The 14,087-nt window shown below is 36.6% G+C and overlaps 1 protein-coding gene and 1 non-coding gene across 2 annotated transcripts in view; one reads left to right on the top strand and one right to left on the bottom strand.

Annotated features, from left to right (window-relative positions):
* trim47 (tripartite motif containing 47) overlaps nt 1-14,087 on the top strand; it is a 49,714-nt gene that overhangs the window by 22,806 nt on the left and 12,821 nt on the right. Inside the window, exons 4-6 of the mRNA XM_061896830.1 lie at nt 1,234-1,329; nt 9,272-9,496; nt 13,426-13,448. Of these exons, the coding sequence (XP_061752814.1) occupies nt 1,234-1,329; nt 9,272-9,496; nt 13,426-13,448 (344 nt within the window). The remainder of the gene's footprint in view (nt 1-1,233; nt 1,330-9,271; nt 9,497-13,425; nt 13,449-14,087) is intronic.
* Nucleotides 11,827-11,908, bottom strand: trnas-cga (transfer RNA serine (anticodon CGA)). The gene has a single exon. It is a non-coding gene; the product is annotated as a tRNA-Ser (tRNA).

The following is a 14,087-nucleotide window of genomic DNA, read 5'->3' on the forward strand; positions in this document are numbered from 1 at the left end:
AGGGCCAACACAGATAGACAGACAACATTCACACACTAGGGCAAATTTAGTGTTGCCAATCAACCTATCCCCAGGTGCATGTCTTTGGAAGTCGGAGGAAGCCGGAGTACCCGGAGGGAACCCACGCATTCACGGGGAGAACATGCAAACTCCACACAGAAAGATCCCGAGCCTGGATTTGAACCCAGGACTGCAGGACCTTTGTATTGTGAGGCAGACGCCACTATGGACTGGACTCTCACTCTTATGTTAGAACTGTCAAAACAAGAACAAGAACTGTCTCTGATTTTATACTGTACCTGCTGCTAATCTGGACTGGGTTTTACAAGTTGTTTCTTATTGTTTATTTGCTTTTCTGCACCAGGTTAGCCCATCAGTGGGAGCACGGTAACATCTTTAAAGGGGAACATTATCACCAAACCTATGTAAGCGTCAATATATACCTTGATGGTGCAGAAAAAAAGATAACTAACTCAAATCAATAACTAACTTCATGGATTGATATAAAACACTAAAATCGGTTTTAATAAAGGTAACATTTGAAAAGAAACATTTTCATTTAATACATTTTTTTAATAAAAAATATCAATAACTGTCGACAGGGATCGATACAAAACGCTGATATACTGATACAGTTTTAAAAAAGGTAACATTTGAAATTAAAATATTTAGATTTTTATGAAAATATATCAACTATCGACATGGATCGATATAAAACACTGATATCGTGATACAGTTTTTTTAAAAAGTTACATTTGAAAAAAAAAAATCTTCATTTAATAAATTGTCCGTATAAAAAAAATCAATAACTAACGACATGGATCGATATAAAACACTAAAATTGTGATACAGTTTTAAAAAAGGTTACATTTGAAAAAAAAAATGTTCATTTAATAAATTTTTCTTATAAAAAATATCAATAAATGTCGACAGGGATCGATATAAAATGCTGATATACTGATACAGTTTTAAAAAAGCTAACATTTGAAATTAAAATATTTAGATTTTTATAAAAAATATCAACTATCGACATGGATCGATATAAAACACTGATATCGTGATACAGTTTAAAAAAAAAGTTAAATTTGAAAAAGAAAAGTGTGCTTTTAATACATTTTTCTTATAATAAATAACTGTCGACAGGAATCGATACAAAACACTGATATCGTGATACAGCCTTAAAAAAAGGCTACATTTCAAATAAAAATATTAAAATTCCTGATTTGATTCCAGGGTGAGTTAAAGCGGAGGCTGATGGAACTGAAGTGGCAGAAGTCCCAGTGCCTCCAAGTTCTCTCTGCAGACCAGCGCACCAAAAATGACATCAAGGTAAGAACACTTTCACTTTCACTTTCCCAGTACTTGTGTTGGCGGACAATCAAGCCTCTTCTTGGAGGGCAACAGTATAGGCTGGAAACTGTATCGTGATATCAGTGTTTTGCCGTATTTCCTTGAATATGCGCCTGCCTTGAATTACTGCCGGGTCAAACTCGCAAAATAATTAGCGCATGCTTAGTATTTCCGCCGGGTCAAACTCGTCACGTCACGAGTGACACTTCACCTGTCATCATTTTCAAAATGGAAGAGGCTGATTTCAATAATTTGAAATCGCATAAAGGGAAGAAGATTAAGAGCTATTCAGTAGGATTTAAGCTCCAAGGTATTGAATATGCTAAAAAAAAACAGTAAGCAGCTATGTTTTATTAATATACCATAGCTGCGTGTGTCAAATATGAGTCATTAAATGACTCCCGCCTCTTGGTGGTAGAGGGCGCTAGTGATCCTTCTTGCGACTACTCGGCTGCAGAAGAAGTGACAAAAAGTGACGTGATATGTGCTGTTACGGATATGACGCGGGGGTTGCACGACGGACCTTTTAGGATGTAACACTCCTATGCTGGCTATGTAAACAACCGGGCTGAAATAAAGCATGATCCAGTCCTAAATACCCAGTGTATTATTCATACTATAACACTTCATGGTGGCAGCGGTGGGATAAAGAGATCGCCCTGGCCTCCAGGCCGCTCTTTTGCCGGGTATAGCTCGGTTGGTAGAGTGGCCGTGCCAGCAACTTGAGGGTTCCAGGTTCGATCCCCGCTTCCGCCATCCTAATCACTGCCGTTGTGTCCTTGGGCAAGACTCTTTACCCACCTGCTCTCAGTGCCACCCACGCTGGCCATAAATGGCCTCCAGGCCGCACTTTTGCCGGGTATAGCTCGGTTGGTAGAGTGGCCGTGCCAGCAACTTGAGGGTTCCAGGTTCGATCCCCGCTTCCGCCATCCTAATCACTGCCGTTGTGTCCTTGGGCAAGACACTTTACCCACCTGCTCCCAGTGCCACCCACACTGCTTTAAATGTAACTCAGATATGTAAAGCGCTTTGAGTCACTAGAGAAAAGCGCTATATAAATATAATTCACTTCACAGAGCAGAACGGGAGAGGGAGTTGTACGAGGGTAATTCTGTCGTCGCCCGCACTTGAGGAGCCGAGCTAACTGATAGCAGGGGTCTGATTGCAGTTTTCTAAACTGGACTTTCAATCGAAGCAGGAGGTAATAAAGGAAGATCTCCATCGAGTTAGAGAGACTTTTAAAACTGCAGAAAGATAAGGAATACTTTTATAAACAAGTTTTTGATGCTTTTGATCAGAAGGAGCTGGCATGGAAGTAAAGGTAAGACCATAATAACGTTTTTTTTATTAAATGTGCTTTTCATGATGCTATCCTTACATCACACTCAAATTTTTACTGCATGCCTTTGGTAAGTGCCGGAGTAAGAAGAGGTTTTAAAATAATTAGCGCCCCTGGCGGCAATTCAAGGAAATAGGGTATTAAAGAAAACACAGAAATGATCAGACAATGAAGGATCAGTCACAAGAACATCAGAAACATTGAGACCTTTTGTGGTAATCAGTTCTAGATTGTGTCCTTTAGAGTGAGTCTTATCTTTCACATGTTCAGACACTTAAAATGTGGCTAAAATAGTAAAAAAGTAATTTTCCGCCCTTTTCATTCTAATCGTCAATATGAAAATTACAATCACCAGTTATAACCAGGCAGTCAAAGTCAGTGGAGATGCTAGACAATAATTCAGTAAAATCATCGAACAAATGTGCAGAATATTTAGGTGGACTGTAGATAATTAACTAGAGAATTTTGGGAGAGCATTTCAACTCAGCACTCAGGTTTTCTAAGAGATCGCCCACAGAGCAGAACGGGATGGGGAGTTGTCCCAGGATAACATGAAACATGTTTTGAAATACAGCAGCTACCCCTCCACCTCTTTTCCCCGATCTACATAGAACAGGGGTCACCAAGGCGGGCACCAGGTCGCCCGTAAGGACCAGATGAGTCCCTCGCTGGCCTGTTCTAAAAATAGCTCAAATAGCAGCACTTACCAGTGAGCTGCCTCTATTTTTTTAAATTGTATTTATTTACTAGCAAGCTGGTCTCGCTTTGCTGGACATTTTTAATTCTAAGAGAGACAAAACTCAAATAGAATTTGAAAATCCAAGAACATATTTTAAAGACTTGGTCTTCACTTGTTTAAATAAATTCATTGATTTTTTTTTACTTTGCTTCTTATAACTTTCAGAAAGACAATTTTAGAGAAAAAATACAACCTTAAAAATGATTTTAGGATTTTTAAACACATATACCTTTTTACCTTTTACATTCCTTCCTCTTCTTTCCTGACAATTTAAATCAATGTTTAGGTAAATTTATTTTTTTATTGTAAAGAATAATGAATACATTTTAATTTAATTCTTCATTTTAGCTTCTGTTTTTTCGACGAAGAATATTTGTGAAATATTTCTTCAAACTTATTATGATTAAAATTCCCCAAAATTATTCTGGCAAATCTAGAAAATCTTTGGAATAAAATTGAAATCTTATTTCAAAGTCTTTTGAATTTCTTTTAAAATTTTTGTTCTGGAAAATCTAGAAGAAATAATGATTTGTCTTTGTTAGAAATATAGCTTGGTCCAATTTGTTATATATTCTAACAAAGTGCAGATTGGATTTTAACTTATTTAAAACATCCATCCATTTACTACCGCTTATTCCCCTTTGGGGTCGCAGGGGGCGCTAGTGTCTATCTCAGCTACAATCGGGCGGAAGGCGGTGTACACCCTGGACAAGTTGCCACCTCATCGCTTTTTAAAACATGTCATCAAAATTCTAAAATTGATCTTAATCAGGAAAAATTACATATGATGTTCCATAAATTATTTTTTTAATTTCTTCTAAAAGATTCGAATGAGCTACTTTTTCTCTTCATTTTTTTCGGTTGAATTTTTAATATTAAAGAGTCGAAATTGAAGATAAACTATGTTTCAAAATTGAATTTTTAATTTTTTTGTGTGTTTTCTCCTCTTTTAAACCGTTCAGTTAAGTGTCTTTTTCATCATTTATTTTCTACAAAAAAACCTTCCGTAAAAGGAAAAAAAATGTACGACAAAATGACAAACAGAAATACCCATTTTTTATGTATATATATATATATATATATATATATATTTACTAAAGGTAAATTGAGCAAGTGTGTATCAAACTGGTAGCCCTTGGCATTAATCAGTACCCAAGTAGTAACTCTTGCTTTCAAAAAGGTTGGTGACCCCTGACATAGATCAATGAAGTTATAGTTGAGGGTTGCTGTCCCGATCAGAATGCTTGCACTGTTATTTTGTTCCAGCCATGTTTCAGCGAAAGGGGAACATTATCACAATTTCAAAAGGGTTAAAAACAATAAAAAATCAGTTCCCAGTGGCTTGTTTTATTTTTCTAAGTTTTTTTCAAAAATTTTACACCTCCCGGAATATCCCTAAAAAAAGCTTTAAAGTTCTTGATTTTCGCTATTTGCGATGCGACTGTCCATTTCCCTGTGACGTCATACAGGGCTGCCAATACAAACAACATGGCGGTTACCACAGCAAGATATAGCGACATTAGCTCGGATTCAGACTCGGATTTCAGCGGCTTAAGCGATTCAACAGATTACGCATGTATTGAAACAGATGGTCGGAGTATGGAGGCAGATAGAGAAAACAAAATTGAAGAAGAAATTGAAGCTATCGAGCGAATAGCTATTGACGCTATTCGGCCATAGCATGGGTGTACCTTATTAGCATCGCCGGTAAAATGTGCGGACCAAACGATCAGGACTTTCGCATCTTGTGACACTGGAGCAACTTAAATCTGTCGATTGGTAAGTGTTTGTTTCGCATTAAATGTGGGTACCTAATTTCAAATGTACATACAGCTAGCGTAAATACCATGATAGCATCGAGTATCGTAGCATGTTAGCATCGATTAGCTGGCAGTCATGCTACGACCAAATATGTCTGATTAGCACATAAGTCAACAACATCAACAAAACTCACCTTTGTGATTTAGTTGACTTAATGGTTGCAAATGCATCTGCAGGTTATCCATACATCTCTGTGCCACGTCTGTCTTAGCATCGCCGGCAGACACTCTGGTACATTCAATGGGGGTCTGGCGGCAGATTTCTTGCCAGTGGTGCAACTTGAATCCCTCCCTGTTAGTGTTGTTACACCCTCCGACAACACATGATGTCTCCAAGGTTCCAAAAAATAGTCGAAAAAACGGAAAATAACAGAGCTGAGACCCGGTGGTTGTAATGTGAAAATGAATATGGCGGGTGTGTTACCTCGGCGACGTCACGTTCGGACGTCATCGCTAAAAGACCGAAAACAGAAAGGCGTTTAATTCGCCAAAATTCACCCATTTAGAGTTCGGAAATCGGTTAAAAAAATACATGGTCTTTTTTCTTCAACATCAAGGTATATATTGATGCTTACATAGGTTTGGTGATAATGTTCCCCTTTAAAAACATAAAGTCAAGTTTGGAAGTGGTAATAAAATCATTGACTTAAAATGTTGTTATTCAAAGAGCTGACATTGAGCAGACCATCCTGATGGTGATAAGACAGGCTTCCATGTTGGCTTTGATTTGGAGAGAATAGGAGTGAGATTGTTTAGGTTAGCAGGGTGGCTAAGTTTCCCAAGGTTTACTTGGTAGTCACAACAGGAAGGTAGAAATCGCCATGATTTGATGTTGGCAACCTTGGACCCAGCTGATAATGTGGTCTACTGCTGAACCCTTTTCTGTATCGCGATACAAATGGACTATTTAAACAGTCCATTAGAAATGAATGGAGAATAAGCACTGTTGATTTAAACACGGTCTATGTCGCCCTCTGGTGGTGGGATTGTGTAACTACCGTGTATCAGGAAGTGTGTCGCCATTAAAAGGGTGAATTATATCGTCACGCAGAAACATTGTTGCCAAACAAACACTCGGTTAAGTCTACATTTAACACTTTTTAGGCTATTTTAGCACGAATAACCCTGCTATATTCGACGTAAACTTGAGTTTTAATCAGGTACGCACAAGATGCTGTTTACACCATCACCCAAGAGCCCCATAATTACGCGGAAAACGACAAAAAGGAAATGACGCCGCCAAAATAAGAGCACAGGAAACCTAATATTTTAAAAAATCCCTCAGGATAAGATCAAACTAAAATACTTTTCTGACAATACTCAAATGTGTGGTATCATCCAAAACTAATGTAAAGTATCAAAGAAGAGAAGAATGAGTGATTATTACATTTTAACAGAAGTATAAAGAGAGCATGTTAAAACAGGAAGTCATCAGATATTAACAGGAAATGAACAAGTGGATTAATAATCATAATTTAGACAAAATAAAAGAATGTAAATGACACAATATGTTACTAAATATGTCAATTAGGACTCTTTGTTTGTTTACGTATTACTAAAAGACAAGTTCACTATTTTATCTGTTTGTTTAAACAAGAAGTCATCAGATAGCAACAGGAAATGAACAGGTGGATTAATAATCATAATTTAGACAAAATAATAGAATGTAAATGACACAATATGTTACTACATATGTCAATTAGGACTCTACTTATTACTAAAAGACAAGTTCACTATTTTATTTGTTTGTATGTTTAAACAGGAAGTCATCAGATAGCAACAGGAAATGAAGAAGTGGATTAATAATCATAATTTAGACAAAATAATAGAATGTAAATGACACAATATGTTACTACATATGTCAATTAGGACTCTTTGTTTGTTTACGTATTACTAAAAGACAAGTTCACTATTTTATCTGTTTGTTTGTTTGTTTGTTGAAACAGGAAGTCATCAGATATCAACAGGAAATGAACAAGTGGATTAATAATCATAATTTAGACAAAATAAAAGAATGTAAATGACACAATATGTTACTAAATATGTCAATTAGGACTCTTTGTTTGTTTACGTATTACTAAAAGACAAGTTCACTATTTTATCTGTTTGTTGAAACAAGAAGTCATCAGATAGCAACAGGAAATGAACAGGTGGATTAATAATCATAATTTAGACAAAATAATAGAATGTAAATGACACAATATGTTACTACATATGTCAATTAGGACTCTACTTATTACTAAAAGACAAGTTCACTATTTTATTTGTTTGTATGTTTAAACAGGAAGTCATCAGATAGCAACAGGAAATGAAGAAGTGGATTAATAATCATAATTTAGACAAAATAATAGAATGTAAATGACACTATGTTACTACATATGTCAATTAGGACTCTTTGTTTACGTATTACTAAAAGACAAGTTCACTATTTTATCTGTTTGTTTGTTTGTTTGTTTGTTTGTTTGTGTGTTTGTTTGTTGAAACAGGAAGTCATCAGATATCAACAGGAAATGAACATGTGGATTAATAATCATAATTTAGACAAAATAATAGAATGTAAATGACACAATATGTTACTGCTTACGTCAGGGGTCACCAACCTTTTTGAAAGCAAGAGCTACTTCTTGGGTACTGATTAATGCAAAGGGCTACCAGTTTGATACACACTTAAATAAATTGCCAGAAATAGCCAATTTGCCCAATTTACCTTTAATAAATAAATCTATATTTAAAAAAAAAAAAGGGTATTTCTGTCTGTCATTCCATCGAACATTTTTTTTTTCCTTTTACAGAAGTTTTTTTGTAGAGAATAAATGATGAAAAAACACTTAATTGAACGGTTTAAAAGAGGAGAAAACACGAAAAAATTAAAATGAAATTTTGAAAGGTAGTTTATCTTCAATTACGACTCTTTAAAAATTCAAAATTCAACTGAAAAAAATAAAGAGAAAAACTAGCTAATTTGAATCTTTTTGAAAAAATAAAATTTATGCAACATCATTAGTAATTTTTCCTGATTAAGATTAATTGTAGAATTTTGATCCAATCCAATCTGCACTTTGTTAGAATATATAACAAATTGGACCAAGCTATATTTCTAACAAAGACAACTCATTATTTCTTCTAGATTTTCCAGGTCAAAAATCTTAAAAGAAATTCAAAAGACTTTGAAATAAGATTTAAATTTGATTCTACAGATTTTCTAGATTTGCCAGAATAATTTTGGGACATTTTAATCATGTTTGAAGAAATATTTCACAAATATTCTTCGTCAAAAAAACAGAAGCTAAAATGAAAAATTATATTAAAATTGATTTATTATTCTTCACAAAAAAAACAACAACTTGAACATTGATTTAAATTGTCAGGAAAGAAAAGGAAGGAATTTAAAACGTAAAAACGTATATGTGTTTAAAAAGCCTAAAATCATTTTTATGATTGTATTTTTTCTATAAGAAGCAAAGTAAAAAAAATAAATTATTTTATTTAAACAAGTGAAGACCAAGTCTTTAAAATATTTTCTTGGATTTTCAGATTCTATTTGAGTTTTGTCTCTCTTAAAATTAAAAATGTCCAGCAAAGTGAGACCAGCTTGCTAGTAAATAAATACAATTTAAAAAATAGATGCAGCTCACTGGTAAGTGCTGCTATTTGAGCTATTTTTAGAACAGGCCAGCGGGCGACTCATCTGGTCCTTACGGGCGACCCCTGCCTTACGTCAACTAGGAGTCTTTGTTTACTTACTACTAAAAGACCCATCCATCCATCCATTTCCTACCGCTTATTCCCTTTAGGGGTCGCAGGGGGCTGGCGCCTATCTCAGCTACAATCGGGAACTTCACTATTTTATCTGTTGACAACATTATTCTTTGATTGCATTTAGAAACTCTTATTACACATCAATCCATTTTTTTTGTGGCGTCCTTTATTTTGAAAAAAATCAAAAATAAATGTTGGTACCGGCAATCTGAAGGAGTGGAGGTGGTTTCCTTCCTGGTGCAATGAACGTGTTGCCCCCCTCAGGTGAAGAAGCAGCGACTGAAGGACAAGATCCAGTCCGACGTGGGCGTGCTGGTCCAGTTCCTGCTGGACGAGAGAGACTCCATCCTCGACAGCCTGGACGCCGACGAGGTGGCCGCCATGGCCGCCCTGGAGGACAACCTCAAGGAGGCGGAGACGGAGGTGGCCGCCGCCACCCAGAGCATCGCCGACATCCACAACCACATCAACACCAAGACCAGCTTTGAGGTGGGTCTCACACACACACACACACACACACACACTTGTATTTCTGACCTTGTGGGGACCTGAGAAAAATGTTTTTATTGTTGTTGAATTTTTTGTTTGTAATTGGTTTTTAATCTTCATTATTACAGTATGTCTCTACATACATTATTTATTCTTTTTAATTAATTTTGCCCAAAGGGAGTGTAGTGGAAAATGTCTGTCCTAGGGTCACCTCTAAACTAAATGCATTGGGAGGGACTAGGGGTGTAACGGTACGTGTATTTGTATCGAACCGTTTCGGTACGGGGGTTTCGGTTCGGCACGCGGGCGTATCGAACGAGTTTGTAAGAATAAGTCTTCACAAGCTGCTCTGCTTTCTGCCTCTGTCTGAGCAGCAGGCATTGTCCCTCCCACACAATTTGATTGGTTCCATACAAAGCCAATCAGCAGTGCGTATTCAGAGCGATGTAACAGCCAATCAGCAGGGTGTATTCGGAGCGATTTAGTCAATGCTACTGCATGCATCGAGCGTATATCCATTTAGCAGGTGAGCAGCGGACAGCGGACTCTCCCCAAATGATAAAAAACACTTCCCAGTCACAACTATTACAAACATCACTATGAGCCCGTTGACCTTCTAGAACAGGGGTAGGGAACCTATGGCTCTAGAGCCAGATGTGGGTCTTTGGATTGATGCATCTGGCTCTCAGATTAATCTTAACTGACATTGTTTAACATGATAAGAAATTATTATTTCCACTGGTAATCAGAATTAGAAATAACATTCAAAATATAAAACATTCCCCAGCATTTTAATCCATCCATCCGTTTTCGACCGAATCTGTTCAAGAAGTCGCATTAATGGTAAGAAGTATTTTATTTATTGGTTAGCTTCAGAGTAACAATGTTTTTAAAATAAAAGACTTATTATATTAAAAAAATGTTGGTGTTACTTAAAAATGCACACTCTTAGTTGTTTTCAGTGTTAAAAAAATATTATATGGCTCTCACGGAAATATATTTTAAAATATTTGAATTTCATGGCTCTCTCAGCCAAAAAGGTTCCTGACCCCTGTTCTAGAAAGTTAATCTGCAGCTCAGCTCGCTCGCAGTTCTGGCTTGAGGTGAAGGCTAATTAGCTTTTACTGTAACGTTAACTCATTTTGCGGTGTGTGCGCGTAGGTGCGTGCATGTGTGTACGTGCGGGTGTGAGTGTGTGTGTGTGTGTGTGTTAGGGGCATTGTGTTGCTATATTACTATTTTTTCATCTATAGTTACCTGAATCATTAGTAATGTAGCAGCCTAGTTTTGAATGGCAGGGTCCCTGCTATCACATGTTAATAAAAAATATTACATTTACATAAAAAAGTCAACTACGTGCTTCCCAAATGCTGTAGTGAAGTGAAGTGGATTATATTTATATAGCGCTTTTTCTCTAGTGACTCAAAGCGCTTTACATAGTGAAACCCAATATCTAATTTTTACATTTAAACCAGTGTGGGTGGCACTGGGAGCAGGTGGGTAAAGTGTCTTGCCCAAGGACACAACGGCAGTGACTAGGATGGCGGAAGCGGGAATCGAACCTGCAACCCTCAAGTTGCTGGCATGGCCACTCTTCCAACCGAGCTATACCGCCCCTGTTATAAATTAAGCATGATGAGTTGACCTGAAACTGTTTAATGTTGCACTTTTTATATGCAGAAGAAAGGTTTTGTCATTTTATTTAATCAAAGCAACAACTTGAGGCCGTTTAATGTGGATTAACGTGGGCAGAATTATTTTAGTGTTCCCAATGTTAAAAGGATAAAGCCCTTGTTTACAAATTTGGTAAATAAATAACCAAAAAATGTATATTTTGTTGTTTTCTTACTGTACCGAAAATGAACCGAACCGTGAGCTCTAAACCGAGGTACATACCGAACCGAAATTTTTGTGTACCGTTACACCCATAGGAGGGACACGACATAAGAGGTCAAGTCACCCTGACCAAGTTGGTGGGGCGACATTTGAACATTGGACAGTTACATAAGTCGTTATGCTACAAATCAGGCCATCATGGAGCATATGAATAAGAAGGGAAGACCAAGCCTGGTGTGCGCTCTTATTTCACGAGAGTGCACCATCTTTCGTCTCATAAGACAGTCTGTAATTCATATCGATTCAATCCAACTTTGTACTATCTGATTGTGAGTAATCAAAACTGTTGTAGCAAACTCTATTGTTTCTGTTTAAGATTCGGACTTTTCAACTACATAGAATTGGCGTCAAACAGGATGAGGCCCCGGGTTAAAACCCCGACATTTCTATTACATAAAATTGGCGTCCCCGTACGGGCCACCACATAAAATTGGCGTCACGAACAGGATTCGAACCTGTGCGGGGAAACCTCATTGGATTTCGAGTCCAATGCCTTAACCTCTCGGCCACCGTGACAGCACTCCAAATTTTTACACACACTTGTTATTTCATATGTTGACCAGAGAGGGAGCACTTCAAATGTTTACACACATTTGTTATTTCATATGTTGACCAGAGGGGGAGCACTTGACATTTTTACACACACCTGTTATTTCATATGTTGACCAGAGGGGGAGCACTTTTAAAAGCGACACAGGCAATTTGACAAATCTGTCCTTTTTGGAACCACCCTCATTTTGACAGATGTCACCAGCAGGGGTGCAAATGAGACATTGTCTATTAGATGCAATGTTATTGGGACCATGATTTATGTCATCACTTGTTCACACCTCCTCATATGGAAGATACTTTTCCTTCTTCATGTCTCAAGAAGGCTAGAAATACAAGAACACACACACGTTTGTATTTTTTACCTTCTTGAGACCTGAGGAAAATGCCTACCTCTTTAGGAGCAGCCTTTCGAGATATATAAAGAAGTGTATTTACAACATTAATAATATATACATACTATACAAACATAAAAAAGCTTGTGAAAAATTTGTTGGCATTTCTCACGAAAAACCTCGAATTTTGGATGTATTATAAAAAGTCGTAATTATACTCAACGCAAGTCCAAATTTTACAAGAAAAACAATATTATGATAAAAGTTGGAATTTTATTCAATAAGTTATAATTTTTTACAAGAAAAAGCTTGAATTTTTGTCAACTTTATGAAAAGAGTCGTAACTTTACTCGACAAAAGTCACAATTTCATAAGAAAACTTTAAAATGTTGGCAATGTTGGCAATGTTATAACAATAATCTGAATTTTTTATTGGCAAAAGTCATAATTTTACTTAAAAAATGTCAGTATTTTACAAGAACAACAAAACTATTGACAAAATGTTACAAAAGTCAGAATTTTCTATGACAAATGTCGCCATTTTGCATAAATTATAAATTATAATTTTACATTAAAGAAGCAATAATTTCATGAGAAAATATTGCAATATTACAGAAACAGAAATATGAGAAATTGTTCCTAATTTTATAAGAAAAAAGTTGACAAATTGTGAGAAAATTACTGCTTTTATTTAATTTTTTGTTTATAATTGGTTTTGAACCTTCATTATTTACTTCAACTTATTACAGTATGTCTCTATATACATATTTATTTATTTTAATTAGTTTTGGCCAAAGGGGGCACATTTCAATTTCTTACACACACTTGTTATTTCATATGTTTCACTTTTAAAAGCGACTCAGTCAATTTGAAAAACCCCTCCTACTTTTGATAGATGTCACCAGCAGGGGTGCAAATGAGACATTGTCTATTAGATGCAATGTTATTGGGACCATGATTTATGTCATCACTTGTTCACACCTCCTCATATGGAAGATACTTTTCCTTCTTCATGTCTCAAGAAGGCTAGAAATACAAGAACACACACAAAGATTGTCTATTTCCCACAAGGATTATCACACTTTTGTTTTGAGTTCAACATATCCTGATGTTTATATTTCAAAATGTCTGTTTTTGTCCCTCCATCAGAGCCTGGCTGAGACCTTCAATGAGTAAGTGTCTTTCATTCATCTCAAAGTCCACCTGCCCTATGGTAATGTGGATAATATTCATACTAGTCAAAAGTCTAGAGACACCTTCTCATTGAGTTGTATGGGAAAGTGTCTCAATACTTGAATTTGTTCACAAATGATAACATGAGTTTGGAGATGGTCGGCATTTCCGTCTAATTTGCATAATGGGCATTAGCATAAACAAATATGTACAAATACATTTTGTCATTTTTGTTTGACGTCACAAAAGACAGAGAAGAGCAATGCTGATTTCATGTCAGTCAGCAAAAATAAACCCTCATAACATGCAATACTCAATTCATCCACTAGGGGCTCTGCTGTGTAGTCCATTCTACCACCTGTGTAGTAACACAGTCCAAACAACCCAGGTGTTTGTGAAGGAAGTGACTTTTGAGCATCTTTTGCTGCAGTGGTCTCGCTTGGTGTGTTTACAGCAAGACCTCGCCTGGCCGGTGCAGAGGGAGCACAGTTGTAGCCAAGGATTGTTTGGGTCAGGGCGAGCAGAGGCCTTCCAGTAGTTTGGCTCTCAAATGAATTCATCATTTCGCCTTGCAGAGCGGAAAGGTTCTCAGAGATGTTGTCTAGTTTGCGATTCAGCTCTGCCCATTTGTGGCAGCC

The sequence above is a fragment of the Nerophis ophidion genome, linkage group LG04 (genome assembly GCF_033978795.1).
Source record: "Nerophis ophidion isolate RoL-2023_Sa linkage group LG04, RoL_Noph_v1.0, whole genome shotgun sequence".
Classification (NCBI taxonomy): Eukaryota; Metazoa; Chordata; class Actinopteri; order Syngnathiformes; family Syngnathidae; genus Nerophis; species Nerophis ophidion.